This window comes from Scomber scombrus, chromosome 6 (genome assembly GCF_963691925.1).
Source record: "Scomber scombrus chromosome 6, fScoSco1.1, whole genome shotgun sequence".
Lineage (NCBI taxonomy): Eukaryota > Metazoa > Chordata > Actinopteri > Scombriformes > Scombridae > Scomber > Scomber scombrus.
In genome coordinates, this window is record NC_084975.1 from 29,433,921 (window position 1) to 29,455,918 (window position 21,998).

The following is a 21,998-nucleotide window of genomic DNA, read 5'->3' on the forward strand; positions in this document are numbered from 1 at the left end:
TTGCTGAACACCTTGTTAATATCAAAGGAAACACGCTCAGGTGCGTCTGTGTGTCATTAAAGAGACAGTTGCTGTTGCTGTTTTGATCATGTTCAATTTAAGTTGTCAAATCTCTAAATGGTTACTGTTTACAGTCTGTGCTCCATTTCTATTGGTCAGCGAGGTCACAAATACAGAAGACAGGACATGCAATTAGACTTAATGACTGTGTGCGGAGCTGCTATTAACAGGTGTGAAACAGTCTGTGCTGCTTTGCTCATCATTCAGTCACACCTAACCCTGCGCTGTGTGTCAGATCTTCCTGCTCTGGCCCTGCAGAGAGGTGACAGGTCAGGTGAAAATGGCTAAAGCAGTGCAAATACAATTACAAGCTCACCTGTAATGCCCTGTTAAATGACACATGCGATGTAACTGCTCCACTCTGACACCCAAAAAAAACAAAAAAAAACAACAAGTGGTCAGAACATAATGGCATGAGAGAGAGATAATGTTGTTTACAGCTGCAGTCAGTTATTTACAGCAGGTTGTGGCACCTTGCAGCTGTTAGATTTTCATCAGAAGATGTTAAAATGATGTTTCCTCCTCCCTGCAGCTTTCACAGTTTGGTAACGAAAAATTAAAACAACCAAATAATAGAGCACAATCTACACAAGCTGCTGAAAATTCTTTCCAGATAGATGCATATCCAAATTTCTACCATCTCCTGCTTTTACATCAGCCCTCATGCAATGACAAAATAATGCATGCATTGTGTTTGTTGTGTCTGTTAATGTCAGGTGGTGAGAGGCAGTTTGTGTTATAAACAGATAAATCCCTGCAGGACAACATAACCTTTTTGAAATGTCATTTTCCATTTTTTTTATTTTTTAGATTTTCTCATCATGTTTTGTTTTAAGGGTTCCTCATTCGAGCCATGCGAGGGATGCTGAAGGGAGCAGCAGGTGTCTGCAGAAGGCTGAGTTTATCTCTCTGTCTGTTCAGGACTCTACTGACAGCAGTCCCCTGATTTGACCGGCGTTGTTGATACAATCAGTAAACACAGGAGCGAGGCCACCGAGCCAATGAATGCATGAACAATGAATGAATTCGTTAAAAGTCATTCAGCCGAATCTAAACAAGCTTTTGAATGAGCGAGTTAAATGAATGAAAATATTGCGCTGGTATTTTTCAGTGCATCACCACTACCAGTGTGACATCACGGGAGCAGAACGGGAGGAGCACGCTGGTTATGACACATTAGTCTCTTAGCAACAGACAGCATCCTTTTAGCATGCCGCTCTGAAAAAAAAAAAAAAAGAAGAAGAAAAAACACCTTTGTGGACACGAGGTGCTGTGCTGTTTGTCTGTCCTTAGAGCTGAGACAAATCTTCCAAATATGATCGTCATGAAGTTGTTGCTGAGAATATGTTCATAGTTTTTATTACACCTTTAAAAGTGCTTTAAGATGTGTGTGTGTGTGTGTGTGTGTGTGTGTGTGTGTGTGTGTGTGTGTGTGTGTGTGTGTGTGTGTGTGTGTGTGTTTTCTCTGTATGTCTGTGCCTCAGGCTTTTCCATTTTAGAGGTTCTGTAATGGCTTTGATCTGGGCTCAGGGCACTACTTGTGTGTGTGTGTGTGTGTGTCTGTGCATGTGTATGTGTGTGTGGAGAGGGTTAGTCTTGTAATGTTTAATACTGGATATCGCTGTAGTTTCCAGAGGGCAGTAATGACCTACACCAGGGTCATCCTGCATGGCATTGGCCTCACATCTGTGTGTACTTCCAGACAAACAGTATAATTAGTCTCATTAAACAGGGGTCTTAAGGGCTGTAAAACCACAGGTGGTATAACTAACACTGGAAAGCTGCTTCTTACTTTCTCTCTGCGCTGGTGTTTCCAGTAATTTATGTTTTTGTGAGCCGTCACACATGCTGTAACACACACCTGCTCCTGTAAAGTGTTAGAGTTACGCAAGACTCTTAACGAGAAGCTGCATGTTACCCTGGACACCAGCCGTAAACGTGCACAGCGTGTGCCAACCTGAGACTGCTTTCATAGAGACAAACAGAGCAGTTAATTAGAGCAATTCATTTGTTTTACATTATAATTGATAGACCAGCGGATGGCAGTGAATTGAACAGTCAATAAGATCCCCCACTACCATAGTTTCACAAAAATATTGATATTTTTGTTCAATATTGTTCAACAGCTACAAGAACACATATGGAGAGCCTGTGTTCCTTTAACAATACAGTCAGAGACCTTCACTGAACTGAATATATATCAAAGGATAAGCTCCACACTACACTCTAAAAATAACTCAATCAATAGGGATCATTCAGTACATGTAGATAAGCCTATACACACATATATGAATAAGTAAGTTGAAGTATCTATCAGTATTATTCCCCATCTCTGAATATGTGTGGTGGCTCATGTTGCTGTGAGTGGAAGAGTTGATGTTTTTATTCAAATCGTAAATGAGTAAAATCATAATTTTTTATATGATTAAAACAATTACTTGATTATTTGAATAGTTGTCGACAAAGTTTCTGCCGATTGACTAATGAATTCATCGACTCATTTTATACTGTATGCTGCCATGTCTGTGTTTTTTTGTTTTTGTTTTGTGGTGTTAAATTTGCAGAATGTGTTATGTTACAATCTATCTAGAAAAGCACTCTAGAAATAAAAGGTGTGGGTTTTTTTAATGCCTGCATTCATATTTTTGGTCACATTCATAGTACAGAACAGAACAGCTGTTTGAGTTTGAGTTTGAGTTGGTTTGTTTTAGTAGTTTACCAAACTCTTTCTTAGGCCTGTCACGATAACTACTTTTGTTAGACGATATATTGTCTCAGAAATAATCGCGATTAACAATATTATTGTCATTGGAAGATCATTTATACTGTACCACTGATTACTATTTACCTTCAATTCCATGTAAGCGGCGCTGCTCGCTTCTGCAGTCTCCACTCAGGAAGTGCACAGTGAGGAATGGAGGACACTACTTGCTTAGCCAATGTGACATGAATAGCCTCTTAGCTGCTAATGTGAAGTGTGGCAATATTGAGGTAAAAAAAAAATGATCAAGGTAAATGATGTATCATACGATAAGTCCATATATAGACATGATGATGTTGATAATTACATTATTGTACAATAAGTTGATTATTATTGTGACAGGCCTACTCCTTCTTATACAAAGAGTTTGGTCCATTCTCACTCTCTGGTTTCAGCCACTGGCATTGATATAGTCCAAATGTTCAACATTTTTAGGTGTACCGTCTTAAGATACCCATGGTTAGCCAAGAAACAGCCCATGTGGGACTGTGTGTGGGTGTATATGAAATTCTAATCTCTCATTTCTCCCTGTTTTTCTCTGCTTCAGTTTGAGTAGTTGCGACCTCAGATAATGGCCTACACCCTCAGCTCGGCCACTGAGGGCCAGACGCGCAGTGTCGGACCTCAGCACTGCGTCACACGGGTGGAGATGTCCGTCACCGCAACCAGCCTGCTGGACCGAGATGTAGCCTCCAAGTCGGACCCGTTCTGCGTTCTCTTCCATGAAGTGGATGGGAACTGGGTAGAGGTAAGGATGGTGGGATGATGGGCAAAAGAGGTAGAAGACAGACAGAAAGAGAAAGGAGCAGGAGTGAAGAAGAGGCAGGTTTTGTCAGGTGGAACATGGAGATAAATCAATGGAGGATGAAAATGGCAGATTTAGGAGAAAAGGCTGAACAGAGATATGATAAATTAGTGTTTGGATCACGAGGAGTCAAACACATTTCTGGTGTTTCTCCACGCTGTGTACTGCAACTCCAGGGAGGTGGAGGAAAGAGGATAAAAGGGAAGGGAAAATAAAAAAGATGATTGTTAGGAGGTTGAAGATTTGACTGTGATTCTCAAGGTTACGTCCACCATGCTGGTTCCTCCTGCAAAGACCACAGGATTTAGTTCATCGGTGTCTCTGTTCTTCATATCTTTGCAGACATTACACGCTGTGAGCCAGATCCAAACTCATGATGTATTGAACAGCTGGCATGAGCCGTGGCGTGCTGAGCCTAGTAGGATGCTGTGTTGTTCCAGTGTTAGTCTGATTGTAGTAGACCTTGTTAAAAGTGCTATTAGGGCTCTAAAGTGAATAATATAAGGTTCACGTTGAAATATCAGGCACTTCCACTATGTATCATCATTACAAACCTTTAATTATGCAGCAAGACCCATGTGGATAAAAGAAAAGCATGGATGTGTTGGAAAAGCAGGGGAACGGGTAAAGATAAACCAATGTTAGTGAAATCCAGATGTAGCAGCTGGATATTTAAACATCATTTGAATATAAACAATGCAATGTCGTCCAAATCCAGTGCAAAATGCCTCTTTAGGTTTCAGTTTGACTTTTTTTCCTTCACTATTTATTTAATTTAGATGTAAACCGCTGAATACTACACGACATGGATGAACCTTTTTTCAATTTTCATAGAAAATTAATTTATACTTTGTGAACTGTAGTATTTCAGTGTGTATTTATTTGGCGTTCTGCAGCAGACACATTGTCTGGCTTCTCCTTTAAAGTTAAAACCACACTCCCACTCCACCTGTTGCTTCTTTCGCATGGTGGTGTGAATTCTGGTTGCATTCAGTAGGTTGGACAGAACTGGAGATTCATTAAGAAAACATTCTGCATTCTTTGCTTTGTGTGCACATAATACGACAGACCCAGAGTGTGGTTCACACCATTGCTGTGTCTCTAATCTCGTACTTATATACTTACACTTAATATTTTGAATGCATAAGTGTGTTCACATTGAGAAGTATGGAAAAATGCAGTGTACTATGAGTACCTGGATGATGCATTCAAAAAAGTCAAAAAGTCGACCTCAATGGTCGCCATCTTAGCTTTGTAGCAGAGGGGGAAGGAACACTTTTCAAACTGGAAAAGGCAGGCGAGGACATTGCTGAACTATAAAAATGTAAATTACATGCGTTTTTTGCACTAAGTACCACTATCGTTGGGTTAATTTAGCCATCTGTAATGATTTGGTACTGCGAATTATAATGCAAATGCTAATGCTAATGCTAGCTTGTTAACTAGCTAATCGTCATTTCTTGTAAGTGCACAATGGCCGTGTTTGATTTGAGACAACTCTAACCTTTTTGCGCTAACCACTGCTATACTGTTGTCACACATAAGCCATCAGTCAGTTTCTTGGGTTAAGTTGGGGTTAACAGTCTGTAATGATTTGGTACTGGAAACGATAACGTGAATGCTAATGCCAGCTTGCTAACTTGATGATTGCCATTTCTACTAAGTGTGCAATGGCCACGTTTGATTTCAGACAACACTAACCTGTCGAAATTTGCACACTACAGTAAGTACTGAGTGTACACAGTGTACTACGCAGAAGTATGTGATTTGAAACACAGCACATGTTTATGAAGGTAACTTCCCCCATAGTTTCCTAGTCATAATCACAACTTTGATGTTGACGTGAATGCGATTTACAAGTGGGGAACTGGTAGTTATGGTAACTGCAGTATGACATCAATGAGGAAATAGTTCATGCCTGTTGTAATGAATGTGTTTGTCTGTCTGTGTGGTTTATCCCTGTGATTGACAGCACAGGGTGCATATCCAAGGTCCTACCTCTTCCCCACTGTGTGCTGGGAAAGGTTCCAGTCAGTGACGACCCTGCACAGGATGAGCTGAATCAGTGTCATAATAGATCAAATGAAGACCAGATGTAGATTTTATGTATGGAACCATTCAGTGGCATCAGCAGCATCATCGGGCAATCTGTTTCCTGTTTGGATCGCCTTCAGCCTCCTTATGGTTCCATGTGCAAAGAAAACTGGTATATGATGTGTTTTCATATTGTAGAAAAACAAAATGCATGAGCACCGTGTTGAAGTTACTGGAGAGGAACATGGTAATGAAGTTTTGGTGTGTGTAGGATGTTGCCTCAAGGTTTTTCTATAGCGAACAGCTGGTCAACAGGGCAAGCTGGCTTTTGTGCATGCGCCTGTTTGTGTATGCCTGTGTGTGTGTAGGCGAGTGCCTCGGGTTGTAGCTAGCTGTCGGTCAGCAGGGCATGTGGCTCCGATGTGAAATTGCCACCGGTTACTATGGTAACAGGTAGGGAAACAAAAGCTTAGTGCTCCTGGAGTGAGGGAACGATGGAGGAGGCGAAATGAGGCCCAAACCTTTTCTCGGATATTATCCACAGCTCGCTGTTTCTCTCACACTCCGGCTTTCTCACTTTCTTTTGATCTCCTCCTGTTATCTTTGTTTTCTCTCTCCTCCTTTTCTCCGATTGTCTTCCTCATTTTTTGTCACCAGTCTCCCCCTCTTTGTCTTCCTCTGTCTCACTTTCTGTCTATCTTCATCTGTCTTGTGAGAAACATTAGAGGTGTGAGAAGCAGCTTGGTTCAACAGGGGGGGAAAGCGAGATAGGGTAAGAGTGTGAGAGAGAGGAGGTGTGAGAAAGAGAGATGAGAAAAGGGGGAAGGGAAAGAGACGGTGAGGGGAAATTAGTGATGGAAAGAGACCATGGAGAAGAGACAGACAGAGAGGGGAAAACCATGATAGAAAAACAGGAAAGCAACTAACACTGGTGTTAGAGAGGCTCTGAAGGACATGATGGGCCTGCATAAATATGGATCTCAGCTATGCAAATGACGTGGCAGCCAGTTAGCAGACTACTTGGGCTATTTTCTAAATCCTCTGATTTTTTTTTCTCTCCGAACTCCAAATCCTAATACTAATCTCAACACGTGTCATGGACACAGCCTGTAACACTGCGAGCTCAGAGGCAGTGTTATGTTTCCCACATACAGCAGGGATTCTGAAATCACATCTTTAGCAGCCTTCTACAATAAAGTGCACCCTCATTTGCTGAATATCTTTTTTTAAGCTTTAACTCAAATTTTAATACTCAACTCTGAACACTATTTTTAGTTACATTGCTCTGTTATTTATACAAATTTAAATGAGGAGTATAAGTAAAGTTAGCAAAATGATGAGGTACGTTATCAGAACTGTCACCAGACAAACGTTTGTCTCCTCTGTTTGGTAACTTAACCAATTTGAGTTCACATAAACATGAACCTATTAAATCTTCTCTAATAATTCATATACTAATATTGTTACATTAATGGTTTTGTGTCTTAAAACAAAATGACGTCTTATTTTGAGTGATCAACAGTCTAAAACTCAAAGGTGTTCAGTTAACAAAGAAAAGCATCAAATCATCGCATTTGAGAAACCAAAACCAGATCATTTTGGGCCTTTTGTTAGAAAAAAACAACTAAATCAATAATTGAATTGTCAAGATCGTTGCCATTTCATTTTCTGATGATCAATACATCAACTAATGGTTGCAGCTGTAGTCACAACTGCTGGAGAGCAGCAAGAACACAAATCAATATGTGCAGAGACATAATATACATACAATACATGCCATATGCAAATGAAAGAAAAACAAATGAATGCAAAATAAAAATCTATTTATCAAGCAAAATTCCTCTAACTGTGGAAGAAAGCATATATGTAACATAATGAATACTTTAAGTTACCACTAAGTATTGTCATCCGACTCCAGCTCCCATCTGAACTGTTTTGGTTGACTCTCGTGGCTCTCATCAGTAGCACAGAGAGCTGTTTTCAGTTCAGATAAAGAGTTGGCCATTTCAAATAATGGGTAAGTGTTGGGCTGCAAAAAAACATCAATTATTGACATTGAAACACTAACAGACATTATTTCGCAATTATGTGTTTGTTTTGGAGCTGCAGGTTTGTTTAACTGAATCCTTTTTAACCGTATCTTCTCTGATGTCGGAGTTTTTGAAGCCACATGTTCCCGTCTCATTCATTCAGCCTTTTAGTTTTAAGATGTGGAGTCTGTTTTTTCTCGCAGTGTGCCGAACATCAGAAACTATTCTAACCCTCACTATGTTCATACTTGTCATTAACAATATTTTAAAGGGCACATTCAGCTCAAAGGCACACACACATTTAATAAACATAGTCAGAAAGGTTTTATGCACAGTAAACAGTGTAAATTAAGTTGTGTGACTGTAAACACCACATCCATACAAGTCTGCATTTTCTATTTTTAAACACTTTCTGACAGTATCGGCTCCACAAGTGGAAAAAACAACCTCTAAGTAAACATCAGCCAACAACGAATTTTCCACAAATTCTATACCAACGTGTGGCAGAACAGGCCGAGCAAAGTGGACACATTTTGGGATGTTACTGAGGATTATATGATATTTAATTTTCATGTTTGACTGCAGTCTCAAGACATTATTGTTATCACAGCTCTGTAAGAAGCCGCCGTTGCACCCAGCTGTTCAAATTAATATTGCACCATTTGTAGAACAGAGAAACTGCCTCCGGTGAGCCTGCGGGGCTGCTATGATGCCCCGGTTATAGTGTTTGGGTGGACAGCAACAGCAATGACCAGCGTGTGTCTGTCCATCACTGACTGACTGACTGACTGACTGACTGAGTGATGAAGTTACACCATTGGCCAGCTGCACCTTAGTTTCCCAGAATCCATGTCACACCAACCGGCAGCAAATGCAGAGATTAAGCTGATGTTATTTTCGCTGTAGGACTCTTAATGTGTCGCTTTATTAAGTTTTAGATTCTCATCATGCAGCCAGTTTATCCAAATCAAGCCTACTTGAGAGGAGAGGATCAGTGAGCTGTCACCAGTGTCACTTCCTGTCAATGTTCACATAAATTAAAGCAAATTAACAAATACATTTAAACACATGAAACACACTGTACTGGAGATACAGTATACTGGATTTGAGGCACCATAAATGGTTCTCCAAAGAACATTAGCAAAAATAGGTTCTTTATGGGACCATTTTCAAGAAAGTTCTTTGTTGACCCTAACTGGCTCATTAAAGAACCTCTTTTAAATGGTTCTTAAGTAATTGTTCAAAATAAGTTGTTCTTTGAGTATTTTAAGATTAATCTATGGGTGAAAAGCAAGTTCAAGAACATAGTTGTTGACTGTTTGACATTCCTTTTTATTTCATAGATTAGTCTACACCCAAATCTGAAATAAATATTAAGTATATTTAATGTTTTTCCTATGTGGACATCACCTTGAGTTCCAACTACTGTATGAAAAGTGATATACGAACAAATAAACTTAAAGGTGACGCACAAATTAAAACCAATCTATAGCATTTCATACACAGTCCAGCCATATAGCAGCTTTTGATCTAGTCGTGTTAGGCTACAGAGTGCAGCCGTTTTGGCTCTGCTCTCTTCACATGCGTCAGACAGATGGATAAGTGCTGTAAGCCCTGTTCACAGGCTGAAGTTAAAATCCTTTTCCCCTCTGAGGTCTGCAGCTTCTCTTTTCTGGTTCTTGAGAGATAACAATATCTACTAACGGACGATATTTGGGATAAAAGCATCCGTAATGGCGTGCTAAAAGGTGCTGTACGTTATGCAGAGGCACCTTGTAGCTTTAACAGTTAATACACAATGTACACAAAATGCTGTAAAAAAAAAAAAAAAAAAGTACAGCTGATGAGGCTGACGTGAACAGTTTTGCAGGTATTTGGTTACAAACTAAAGTGTAAAAGTTGAGTATAGTTCAGATCAGCTCGGTTAAACTAAGCCACACTGAAACACTACATCACCACACACTATAGTAAAAGATGACAGTAAACAATGTAATGTAAAGTACACTGCTTACAGTCTGTGAATGGGTAGAATGACAGATATAATTCAGTCTTAGGGTGTTGACATTTCCTGGCAGCCATCTCCAGTGTATTAGTCCAATAAGTATTCAAAAAGGTATTCTATGTTCATTCTACTTCAGGAGTGGTAAGAGGTTAGATCTATACTGACCTAATCTAATGGTGGATAAACACACTACACAGTGTGTTCTGGGTGAGTCAGACTTGAGAGTAGCACGGTCACACAGTATTAGTCATCCAACCACCCGGTTTAGAGGACCCAGAGCAAATAATATGACTCTCAGAGACGCCCACGCACTCTGATCTGTCTGTGTGCTGTGTGGTGTTTTCGGGGGGTGGGCACGATGACTTATGACTTGTGATAGCTCAAAGCTGGACCCACCTGGGAAAAGAAATGTGGTCTCAAATCTACAATAATCCACATTTCTGAAACATTTTTTATAGTGTAGAATTGAACTACTTCAGAAATCTTAACTCTACTGAGCTTTTCAGCTTCTTTTAGTTCTTTGTTTTGGATTGATTTATACTTGTGTTGTCACTGTGTACTCCCTGCACAGCACCAAACACCAAACAGACACATTTAGCTAATGGTGAAGGTGAAGACCCCGACACTTTTTCTCAGGGGTTGGCAGAAAAATTAGGTGTCAGGTGTCATGGTGGAAAGAACAACAAATCGGTGCAGAAGTTGCTCGAGGCACAGCTGTAAGCACCTCCGCTAACAGGATCTGATGTTACAGGTCGATGTGGCCAGTTAGACAAGGGCAACCAGAATTTTAGCAGCAGGCTAGTAGCTGTGTAATAATAGTATAACAAACATATAAGCAGAATCCATTCCTTCATATTGATATTGTCAGGTTATCACATGCCCTACAGTTGTCCCTTAAACATCTTAACTGGTGACTATTTAAATTCAATTACAATTCAATTCAATTACACTTTTGTCTTTTATTACTGACTGTAAGATGTAGAGGCCAAGTCCAGGCAGCCAGGAACTAAAGTTAGTTCATCCTCCACTGTAGATGTTACTCAGTGTGCAGATATGACAGAGAGAGGCTGCACTTACACAATCAGAAGCCTGCATAATGTTAGGAGAATGGGATGATGTAACCAGGCAACTCTATTTCCCATGTTAAATGTAATGTTTTGAATATGATCATAACCAGGGTAAGACTCCTAATTACTACTATGCATGTAAACATGAGCAATTTCATATAAAGCTGCCATATTGAAATAAATGACAGATTGTAACCTTAACAGGCTTAACATCTGTTAATATGATTTTTTTCTCTCTCTCTCTTTCATTGTTGTGTGTTGTAGCTCAGCCGCACCGAAACAGCTGTGAACAACTTGAACCCGGTGTTTGGAGTGAAGTTTCAGGTGGACTACCACTTTGAGGAGATCCAAAAGCTTCGTTTCGCCATGTTCGATGAAGACAAGTGTGCTACGCAGCTCTACGAACACGACTTCTTGGGAGAATTCATTTGCACACTTGGAGTGGTATGAAATGATTTCTCTTTTTCAGTCCAAAGTTGACTCTGAATTAAATGATGTAAAAGTTAAACACATATTTCTTTATGTATTTGTGTTCTGTCTGATTCATTTCTTAATGATTCCTGTGCTGTGTCTTTCTCTTTTATTGTCCACTAGATTGTGTCCAATAAGAAACTGCACAGACCGTTGATCTTAGCCAATGGGAAGCCAGCTGGCAAAGGATCCATTACAGTAAGGATCATGTAGTCTCTGTATCTTAAACTCTATTTGTTGTTTTCTTTCCTGTTGACACAGACACATGCACACTGCCATTGTGGGCCATTGTGGGTCATTGTGGGTCATGTAGATGCAGTCACTGTTGTTTAGATAATTTCATGGTTGCTGATGTTGATGATGATGGCAGCATAGACGTTGGAAGTAGCAGTGTGAGGGGTGTGACATCATCCCATTACGGTACCAAACTTCTTTTTTTTTTTTTTTTTAAAGAATTGGTGCTTAAATTTAAATTTGACTGACTTTTATTTCTGTCTTTCATATTTTCTCACAACATAAAGAAAATATGCTTTCATAGCTTTGTAATGTGATTGGCAGAAATGATAAGGATAAGCAATTTATTTCTACACGATAAATGACTGTATGTATTAGCCAGCCTTCATTCAAAAGTGGTCTCTTATTCAAGTAGACCTTTGGTGATCTATGATTGGACTAATGACTCTTGATTTTGCATTTTTTCATTAATTAATTAGGATTATATTAAGGTTTCATGATTGACATGAGAATTGGTGATGTAGGCTATGCTTCTGTAAATAAGAGCAATTTTTTATCATTATAATGAAGATACTTTAGGAACATCTAAATCCTATTTTTTTAGTTTTCTTAATAGATGTTTACTTCTGAAATGATTTGAAATTAAAGCTTTGGTTCAGGCTCATTAACAGCTCAGTCTAATCAGCACCTCAGTGTTGGACAGCACTCCCAGAAAATAGTTCCAACGTCCCTGGATGGCAGGGATGTTTTTTTAAGGTCGTTGCCAATTACTGTCATTGTTGCTGTCGTTCCAGCTGATGTTCATGTTCTTGTTAATGGTTGCCGGTAGTTTTTTGTTGCAGCTAATGTTGCGCTGTAATGTTATTTTAGATAACAGCTCAGGAGCTGTCTGACAACAGAATCATCACTTTGACCCTGAGTGGGCGTAAACTGGATAAGAAGGTAGGTGGTTAGACCCACACACACACACACACACACACACACACACACACACACACACACACACACACACACACACACAGAGTGCATTAGAGCAACACACACTATTGTAGGACACACATGCCAAGCCCACACAGACAACATTTACAGTAAATGTTTTCACTCCCTGCACTTTTGTCCGCCAACTAATGAGCTACCAGGTGCACTGATGGTTGGAAATGATTTTTTTATTTTTATAACAGTTTATTTTTAATCTTGGACCAGTTGCTGCTGGTGTAATGCTGAAGGGAAGAATGACAGCGGGTGAGAGACGTCACAGCTTGAATTGTGATTTAAACTCATGCTGGTGTGTGCCAGCTGTGCACCCTCTGGTCGAAACCACCAGGATACATTCAACATTTACATTTACATTTCGTCATTTGGCAGGCGCTTTTATACCAAAGCGACTTACAAATGAAGCAAGACGATCAAGCGTTAGAGGGCCGCAACAGAAGACTGCGTTAGTTAATAAAGTGTAAGCACAATGTGGCAACTGCAGTTTAATTCACCATCAACAGTGGTGAAATTGTCATGATACTTGTGTTGCAGTTTGGTTGAGGAGAGGAAAAAAGAAGATAAAACAGGCTTCATCCTCAAAAAGAACTTTACCTCACAGTGTCTCTGTTCTCTGCAGGACTTCTTTGGGAAGTCAGACCCCTATCTGGAGTTTCACAAACAGGGAGAAGACGGCAAATGGATGCTGGTGCACAGGACAGAGGTGAGTCACCGGCAGAGATTAAAACCACCTTTATTTAACATTACGTCATTACTGTCAACCATGAGCTGTCATTGCCAGCTAAACCTGCTAATACAGAAGGTGATGCAACTGTAACTTTAACAGTGAGCAGAAGGCTGGTGAAACTGATTACAGCCCCAAGTTTAAATGATCCTAGTGCATCATACAGCTGCATCATACTGTATGTGCTACTGTATAATTGAATGATTACGTGCCTGTTTCTGTGTGTGTGTGTGTGTGTGTGTGTGTGTGATTTCAGGTCATAAAGAACACTTTAGACCCAGCGTGGAAAACCTTTACCGTGCCTCTCATTTCTCTCTGCAATGGAGATGTGGAGAGAAACATCAAGGTTAGAGTTTCACTTGTTATGAAACTGGTTATGTATGGCTTTACTACTTGTTACAGTTACTTGTTATCAAGTTGTGACATCAGGTCGATGGTTGATGGTGTGTTTTACACCACGACAGGTCCTGTGTTACGACTACGATAACGACGGAGGCCACGACTTTATAGGAGAGTTTCTAACCACGGTTTCCAAGATGAGTGACGCCCAGAACGCGGTGGAGGTAAAAACATGTTTGACATTAAAAGTGTGTGTTTGTCATTTTGATGTGATGTTATCTATACACGAGTACAGAAAATGATGATCTCGGTTGCAACTAATTATTTTCATTATCGATTAAACTGACAATTATTAGTTCTTTGGTCTATAAAATGTTGATCACTTACACCCAAAGCTCAAGATGACATCCTCAAATGTCTTCTTTTGTCCCGACCAGCAGTCCACAACTTTAAAGACATTCAGTTTATTATCATGGAACCAGAAAATATTCACATTTAATAAGCTGTTGTTGCCAATGAATTTAATAGTCGGCAACTAATTGACTGATGGTTGCAGCTCTGTTCTTTCATTTAGTCAGTGTTTAAGTAAAGCTTAGACCTGAACATTTAAAGTTATCCGACTACTTGGTTGATGACTGGATACTTGTGAAACATGTGGTTACCAGGGTAACCCTGGTACTGTGAAACCTGATCAAGGTCTCTCACAATATGAAGTTTTAAAGAAAGCTAGTGGCCAAATTCAGCCTCAATTCTACTTGGAGACAACATGCACATAACATGCTAACATGCTATACGTTACATACTCAGTATCAGCATGTTCACATGTATGAAATAGTAGTAGCGGTAATATGTGTTAATATGCTTAATATGTTTCTTAGCCTACGGGTTGCTAAAATCTACATTCAGTATCAAGCAAAGCAGAGCTCAAGTAACAGCTGAGGCAGACTTCATACCCCAACATTTAAACAAAATCAGATAATATAGAGCTGAACCTGATAAGCTGAGTCTGAGTCTTAAAACACCAAATAAACCCTTTTGATTTAGGTAACAAATGCTGTTCCCTTTTACACCACCCTCAGGCTAAAGTTGACATTTCCCCCCCTACTCACAGTAAAGATCTATGAATATCAAATTCTTCTTTTCTTCTCTTCTCTCCCAATTTTATATCAACACAACATGTTTCTTTGCTGGTGTTTAATCAGCTGACTTGTATTCTCATTTCCACTTCATTAAAGCAAATCCTGCATTACTAGAATGTTAGCTGTAGCTTCATTTACAAAGCAGAGGTCATTACCTGGATGTAAACCATTACATCATCCGGTTTACAATGTGACACTTAAGCTTCTGAATCCATCTGAATCATTTTAGAACAATAAAGCAGTTATTTTGTACATTTAAACAGTGTGAACAGTATCTGATCTTTCACAGAAAAACTGAGAGATCAACTCAAGAAATCTCAGTTTCATCCTGTACTTGCTAATTTGCAGTTTAAATGCATTCAGATGCAACCAACAACAATGAAGTTGGAATAATCAGGCATAGATCTGCTTTGCTGCATTTTTCACACACTACGGCCACAGTGGATTTGGTTGAGTCTTATGCCTGAGATGATGATTAAGAAATACTGTTGAGATTTATTCTTTTCACTTTTCGGTTTTGGTCTGCTAAAGATGAAAAGATGTGGGGATCAAAAAACTATTCATTCATTAATTGTGTGTGTGTGTGTGTGTGTGTGTGTGTGTGTGTGTGTGTGTGTGTGTGTGTTAATTTGTGAAACTGTGTGTGTACATGTGCCAAAACACCATCATGACTTGTTCTCCCACTGAGTCCCTTCATGTGTGGTAATGATGTGGGGGGGGGGAAACAAAATAACAAGCAGAAAAAGACAAGAAGCAGGATGGAGAGATGGGAGATGGAGAGAGAGAGAGAGAGAGAGAGAGAGAGAGAGAGAGAGAGAGAGAGAGTGTGTGTGTGTGCGTGTGTGTGTGTGTGTGTGTGAAGAGAAGAATAAGAAAACGAGAGGTGCTTTTGAGATGTAAAACAGCCTTTAGCTGAGCCCTAGTAACACGACAAGGCATTTAGAGATACAGTACCTGTCATATGAATCACCAGCTGACTTACAGCATTTGAAACTGCGCAGTGTGTGTGTGTGTGTGTGTGTGTGTGTGTGTGTTTGAATTCACACATTGCTATCTAAAGTGTAGTATTGTGTATGTATGCTTCACTATTCTTTTATCTTCATATATAAAATTGCAGTGAGTGATTATTATAAACACTATCAGTTCCTCTTATTCCTTTATGTTCCATTATAACTTATTTAAAGATATTTTGTGTCTGTGAAATGTTGAAAAAACTATGGACTAGTTAGCTTATAATACAGCTCTAAGTCTGACTGTCACTGTGGTATACATGAAGATGTAAGTCACAGTCTCATCTCACCGCACCTCTTTCAAACTCTGCCATCATCTCTACTCTTACCCTCATTTTCTTTTTTTTACTCTTTTAACTTTTTTCTATGTTTTCCGCTTTTCTGCCGCTTTTCCCCGTACGCATTTTTCTTTTTTTCTCCAACTGTTTTTTTTTTTTTTAAATGTCTTTTCAGGTGGAATTTGACTGCATCAACCCCAAGAAACAGAAGAAGAAGAAGAATTATAAAAACTCTGGATTCATCATTGTCAAGTCATGTAAGGTGAGGATGGATGAATAGATGTAGCTTTGAGTATACAGTATACATTTATTTATTATTATTCAAAATAATAAAGTTTAGTAGATAGAAATTTGGCAAGATGCAACTTAAGGATTCACAGATATTCACAGTAAGTCTTACTGTATAAAACATGCTCACAAATCAACATAAAACAACATTAAGGCCTTTCAGGAAGGAGACTGTTGCTCAAAAAATGCAAAATTTCTGTGTTTTAGAAAAACATTGTAAAAACAAACCTCACCTCTCAAACTTAAATGGAAGTTCTGAAAGTAAACTGGGTCATTTCTCAGGGGGGTTATGTGACACTGAAAACAATGGAACCACCGTTTTACAGTCGCAACAGTAGCGATGGAGAAGGCTACAGCGAAGACCATGATGCAAGCACATCAGCAGGGTTCTTGTAATTACTCTCACTGCCAGAACGGGCAGACAAAAGTCCTGCACTCCATCTTTAAAGCTGCTTTAAGTAACATCTGACCAGTAGACAGCAGAACGTTTCTAAAATAAACCTTCAGAAACACATTGTCATCCTACTGCAGTTGTGCTTCTGGCCAGCTGATAAATTCAAGTCATTTCCTTTCAGCTCTGATTTGGTTGATCCACCAGCTGGAAAAATATCATACCAGACATTTGTTTACTTTGACACTCAGACTTAACCATGAAGAAGCTGATGGAGCTGAAAACCTGCACATGGCTACAGAGTTGGCTGATATTTAAATGAAATTTGGTATTTATCATATATTTAAAATATCAGCACAATAGATTACATCCAAGAACAAAAATAACTCTCTCAACTGTGAGACAATCATTCACTTCCTCCTCACGTCTCGTCACCTCGTAATGACCCATCTCAGGCACGACTCGATGAAACATTTGATTAAACCGTTGTGGTTTTTGATCAGCTGACACAGTTCTAACTGGGCCGTCGCAACTGCCTCCGAACTAATTGGTGCGGCAGCTTTGAGCCCCACAGAGGACACATTAAGCCGGAACGCCGAGTCTTCAGACGCCTATTGGCATTACATTAAAGCTGTGTCCCGATGATGACAAGCCTTCATAATTGATTCTTTTCCTCCTGCCTTTGTACAGACATGTACACACACACACACATACACACACTCAAACACATGCACAAAACTGCTAATACAGTAATTATATTTGTTGGCTGCCGGCAGGGATTAGACTAATGACATAAAAATCCATGCTAAATAGTCATTGTAATTGGAGTCAAAATTGTGTTCAAACAAGATAATAAATGGTGCTCCTTTGGTGGTACCTTATATCAGGATAAACAGGCATTGTTTTGTCATTTTAAAACTCATTTTGGGCTTCTGCTCATGAAAAAGAAGCCATTCATTTACTATTTCAGCGTGCTGTCGGGTTGTTTACGTCACAGCCGTCGGTGTTAGAATAAAGACACGATCAATTAGCGAGGAATAAAATGCTTTTAAAGTAATTAAATGTTTATTATTCTGCCTCTGCGTCTCTTAATAGGCCGATGCTCTCTTCTTCTTTTGCCGGCGATAGTTATTTTCCTCATTGTCTTACCGTAGCCTGTGACTCTTGTGTCTCTAGATTACAAGGGACTACACTTTCCTGGATTACATACTGGGAGGATGCCAGCTCATGTTTACCGTGAGTATGATATTAGCGCGCCTGTTTTTTCTGCTTCTGCAATGATGAGATAATGACATACATGTTTCAGCGCGCTTTTCTCTCTCTCAAAACGGATGGAAAAAACACGTAGAATGTCTATTTTCATCTCCCAGGGTTACGGCTGGATCACGATCATTTGCATACAGAGAGGAGAGAGCGCGAGGGACAGGGGGAGGGTACTGAGAGACAGGGAAAAAATGCATAGAGGAGAGTAATGGGGTGTTGTGATACACTGAAATATGGTACTTTTTTTTTTTTTTTTTTTTGAAAATGTGAAAACAGGAGGGCAGAAAGAGAGCAGGCGGAAATACAACAAATTGATGTTTTGAAATGGTGGAAATAGAAAGTGAGTGTGAGATTAGGATATGGGGATGGAAAGAGAAGGTATTTTATAGAGGGAGGAAGAGAGAGAGTCTATTTTGGTCTCTCGTTGGGAGAAACTCTTGTGTGTCCCTGGTGATGTCACTCCTTTGTGTGTAACTGAATGTAAGATAGCCCTATTTTACAAATCTCTCTCTCTCTCTCTCTTTCTCTCTCTTTCTCTCTCTCTCTCTCTCACACACACACACACACACACACACACACACACACACACACACACACACACACACACACACACACACACACACACACAAACAGCTGTATTAGTATTATCTGGGGTGTTTTTGTCCAGCAGAGCTAAAATACAACCGCTTTGCTGATATATCTCAGGATCAGTCAGACTGGCTTGCTGTTACTGCAACAAACACACAAAGGTACACAAAATCTGAACCCGCTCGCACATCAAGAAAAATGCAAAGACACACTCACAGTGCAGATCATCACAATAAGAGAACACATACACACAAACACACACACACTCACACACACACACACATACATGCATAGTGTCCATTTCTCCTGATCTCTATCTCTCAACAATTTCCCAGCTTTGTGAGCTAGAACCAGGCTCCAGGTGTAGCACGGTGCAGATAATGTAGTTTGATACATGCTTGATTTTGTGTTATTTCTCTCAACGTGTGTTCTTAGATTTGACACCTGTGCAGCACATTGTATAGTAATATGCATCAATAAACATTGCAGTCATTTTCTTAAAAATTGGAGACGTCACTCCAATAAATTGGAGTAAATGTTGACATGAGCTGTTTTTGGCATCTCATGTCAACAAAGTAGTTTTTCTTTTGGGTAATGTTGGAATGAGATGTCAAAAACATTGTTATAATAGTGTTTAAATACTTAGGGATCAAATCTGAAAATAGTTGAAATGTAGTCCTTTCTTATGTGCTACTCTGGTACTGAATGTGCCGTCAATCCAAGGCATTGTTTAAAAGATACATACATATAGTTTTGCACATTTTATCTCATTAGATTTCATTTCGAGACGTTTATTGACATCTTTGTGTGTAGTAGGGCTACTGTACAACTAACAATTATTTTCATTATCAATTCATCTGTTGATTATTTTCTCAATTATGTGATTAGTTGTTTGGTCACAAATGGTGAAAACCACCGTTTTACAAAGCTTTAGATGCTTTTTTTAAAACCCTCAGACCAAAAACAACTCAAAGATATTCAGTTCACCATAATAGAGGACTTAAGAAACCAGAAAATATTTGCATTTAAAAGCTGGAAATTGAAATTTTTCTTTTCTTTAAAAATTATTCAAAAATGATGATCAAAATAGTTGCCAGTTGATTTACTAAAAATGAATGTTATATTTGCTTGTGGAGGCCTGTGCAGCTGTTTTACTGCTCTATTAGAAAACACAGCTACACACAAGTGTCGTTTGTAGCATCTTGTATGTTGCACCTGTACCCTTTTTCTTCTTGTAGAAAGTAATGCTGTGATCATGTGGGGTATTTTTTTTTTTTTTTGGTGCCAGAGAGTTCTCATGCAGAGGTGACTTTGCTCCTGCTGTTGTGCAGAGGTGCTGTCATTATGAGAGGACGTGTTCTGGTTGACTCCTGGAGGCAGATAGCTGCTAGATCCTCTGTGAAATTCAGGGCATTGTTAAGGAGCACACACCCCACCTACCCCCACACACACACACACACACACACACACACACACACACACACACACACACACACACACACACACACACACACACACACAGTGACAACGTTCACTGCCAGCCTGTTATTTTTCACCTTATCTTATTGTTAGAAATGAGGCTTTAAAACAAAGAGCATAGTTGTGTTGCCATAGTGACTCTTTGTGCTGTTGATGACAATGTTTGCACCGTAATTAATAAGTGAGGGAGAAAAATGTGTACAAGAGAGTGAAAAAGGGCATTAAAGCAGGATGAATGTTTTTGGGGGGGGGGCGGGGGGGGGGGGGTTGTCAGTTGAGGATGGATTTTATCTTCACAATTATTCTCAGTACACAGTAGATATACTTTCAGCATTCAGTTTTGAATTGACAAAATGTTTACAGCTAATGAAGAAATGTTTTTTTTAATCGACTAACTTTTAGTCATTTAAATTAGTGATGCATAAAAACCTCACAAATGAATGGAATGAGCAGCAAACGTGGCAATCATAGCTCAGCAACTGGCAGGTCAGTCAAACTTTGGATTTCTCCAAATGTGAAATAGTGTACATGGTGGCCAAGCAACATATCATTAGCCAGCTACATTACCTTAGTGTAGTAACATTACATTAGTCATGTATGTAGGGTTACAGGTCAGGGGTCAGATCTAGGAGTTGACTAAATCTGGCCTGAGCACCCAGAGCCAGAGCCAATTTTTTTTGGATGTGCAGAATTGAATTTGACTGCATTGTATGACTATTGCATACATTAGTAGTAGTTGTAGTAATTTATTTAGGTCCTTATTAACAATTATCCAAAAACAATGCACATAGAAATAAATAAATAACAAAAAGCAGAGGTGGAGGTGACTGGGTGATTTGGACAAAAATCAAATATCATGATGTTTTTAACCAAAGCCTTTGATATCGATATTGTATTGTATTGTATTGTAGTGATGACTATTGGTGCCTTCACAAAATATTCACAAGAGATTACTCACAAATAATTGTCAGTAAATGTGGATTTGATAACTAAGTGAGTAAAGGCAAATAATAAAACAGCTAGAAAAATATGGAAAGTTCAGAAAATAGTATGACTTTACTGTAATTCAGCCTTTAAAACAAGAAAAGGACAACACATGTACCATATCACGATATTACTATATCCAATATCTAAGACGATGTTTAGTCACATTTCACGATATTGATATAATATCGATACAATGCCCAGCTCTCGGTGGAAGTAACAAATTACAAGTACTCACGTGGTTTAAATGGTTTAAATGAAGTAGGTAGTTATATTTGCATATTCATCTGTCACTGAGTAAATTATTTATTTGTGCTTTAAAATGATCAACGGATATTGCAAGCTAGGAAAAAAACCTTATCTTGGACCACACAACCAATCAAACCCATCGCATCAATGACAGACCAATCAGATCAATATATCATTACAAAATAAAGCTGCCAGCACCACGAAAAAACAGAACTATGTTTTTTATCACCTAGTGAAGAAATGCAGCTTCATCCTCAGTGTATAAGCATGATACCATGTATGTAGCCATCAAGTGTATATTTAAGAGGTCTTTTTACAGGGTTCTCGCATTAAAATAAGCCAGCTGGAAACATTTTTAAAACCACGGGGGTTTGTTGAGCAGTCAGCTGTAACCACATTTCAACTGAAGAAGCGTCTAGATGGGACATAAAATCACAAAGCCTTACTCTCTACATATTGTAATGAAGGTCCCACTTAATAAAAAAATAAAAAAATCTGCCGATTCAAGTATTCACTAAATGATAAAAGAGTATGACTGTAATAAGAAGTCATTCCTCTGGTCACCTCTTCATGACCAGTTAAAACCACAATGTGCAGTTGGGATTTGTCCTGTGGTTGCCAGCTTTGAAGTTTATAACCATTCAGGACTCTCTTACATCCAGCCTGCTCTCTTTTGGATGACCAAGGTGAATGATAAACACCCTCTCCGTCAGTCATCGGCCAGCAGTCGAGTGTGTTGGGCAGCTCTCAGCCAGGGGAAATATTTAAAGTATTAGTGAATCAGGATGTTGCCAAAATCCAACATACTG

General features: G+C 39.2%; 1 protein-coding gene across 1 annotated transcript in view; it reads left to right on the plus strand.

The window, feature by feature from the left end:
• Positions 1–3,392: 3,392 nt before the first annotated feature.
• cpne2 (copine II) overlaps positions 3,393–21,998 on the plus strand; it is a 41,537-nt gene continuing 22,931 nt past the window's right edge. Inside the window, exons 1-9 of the mRNA XM_062420140.1 lie at positions 3,393–3,569; positions 11,024–11,203; positions 11,354–11,428; positions 12,335–12,406; positions 13,077–13,160; positions 13,438–13,527; positions 13,646–13,744; positions 16,123–16,209; positions 17,803–17,862. Coding sequence (XP_062276124.1) covers positions 3,393–3,569; positions 11,024–11,203; positions 11,354–11,428; positions 12,335–12,406; positions 13,077–13,160; positions 13,438–13,527; positions 13,646–13,744; positions 16,123–16,209; positions 17,803–17,862 — 924 coding nt within the window. The remainder of the gene's footprint in view (positions 3,570–11,023; positions 11,204–11,353; positions 11,429–12,334; positions 12,407–13,076; positions 13,161–13,437; positions 13,528–13,645; positions 13,745–16,122; positions 16,210–17,802; positions 17,863–21,998) is intronic.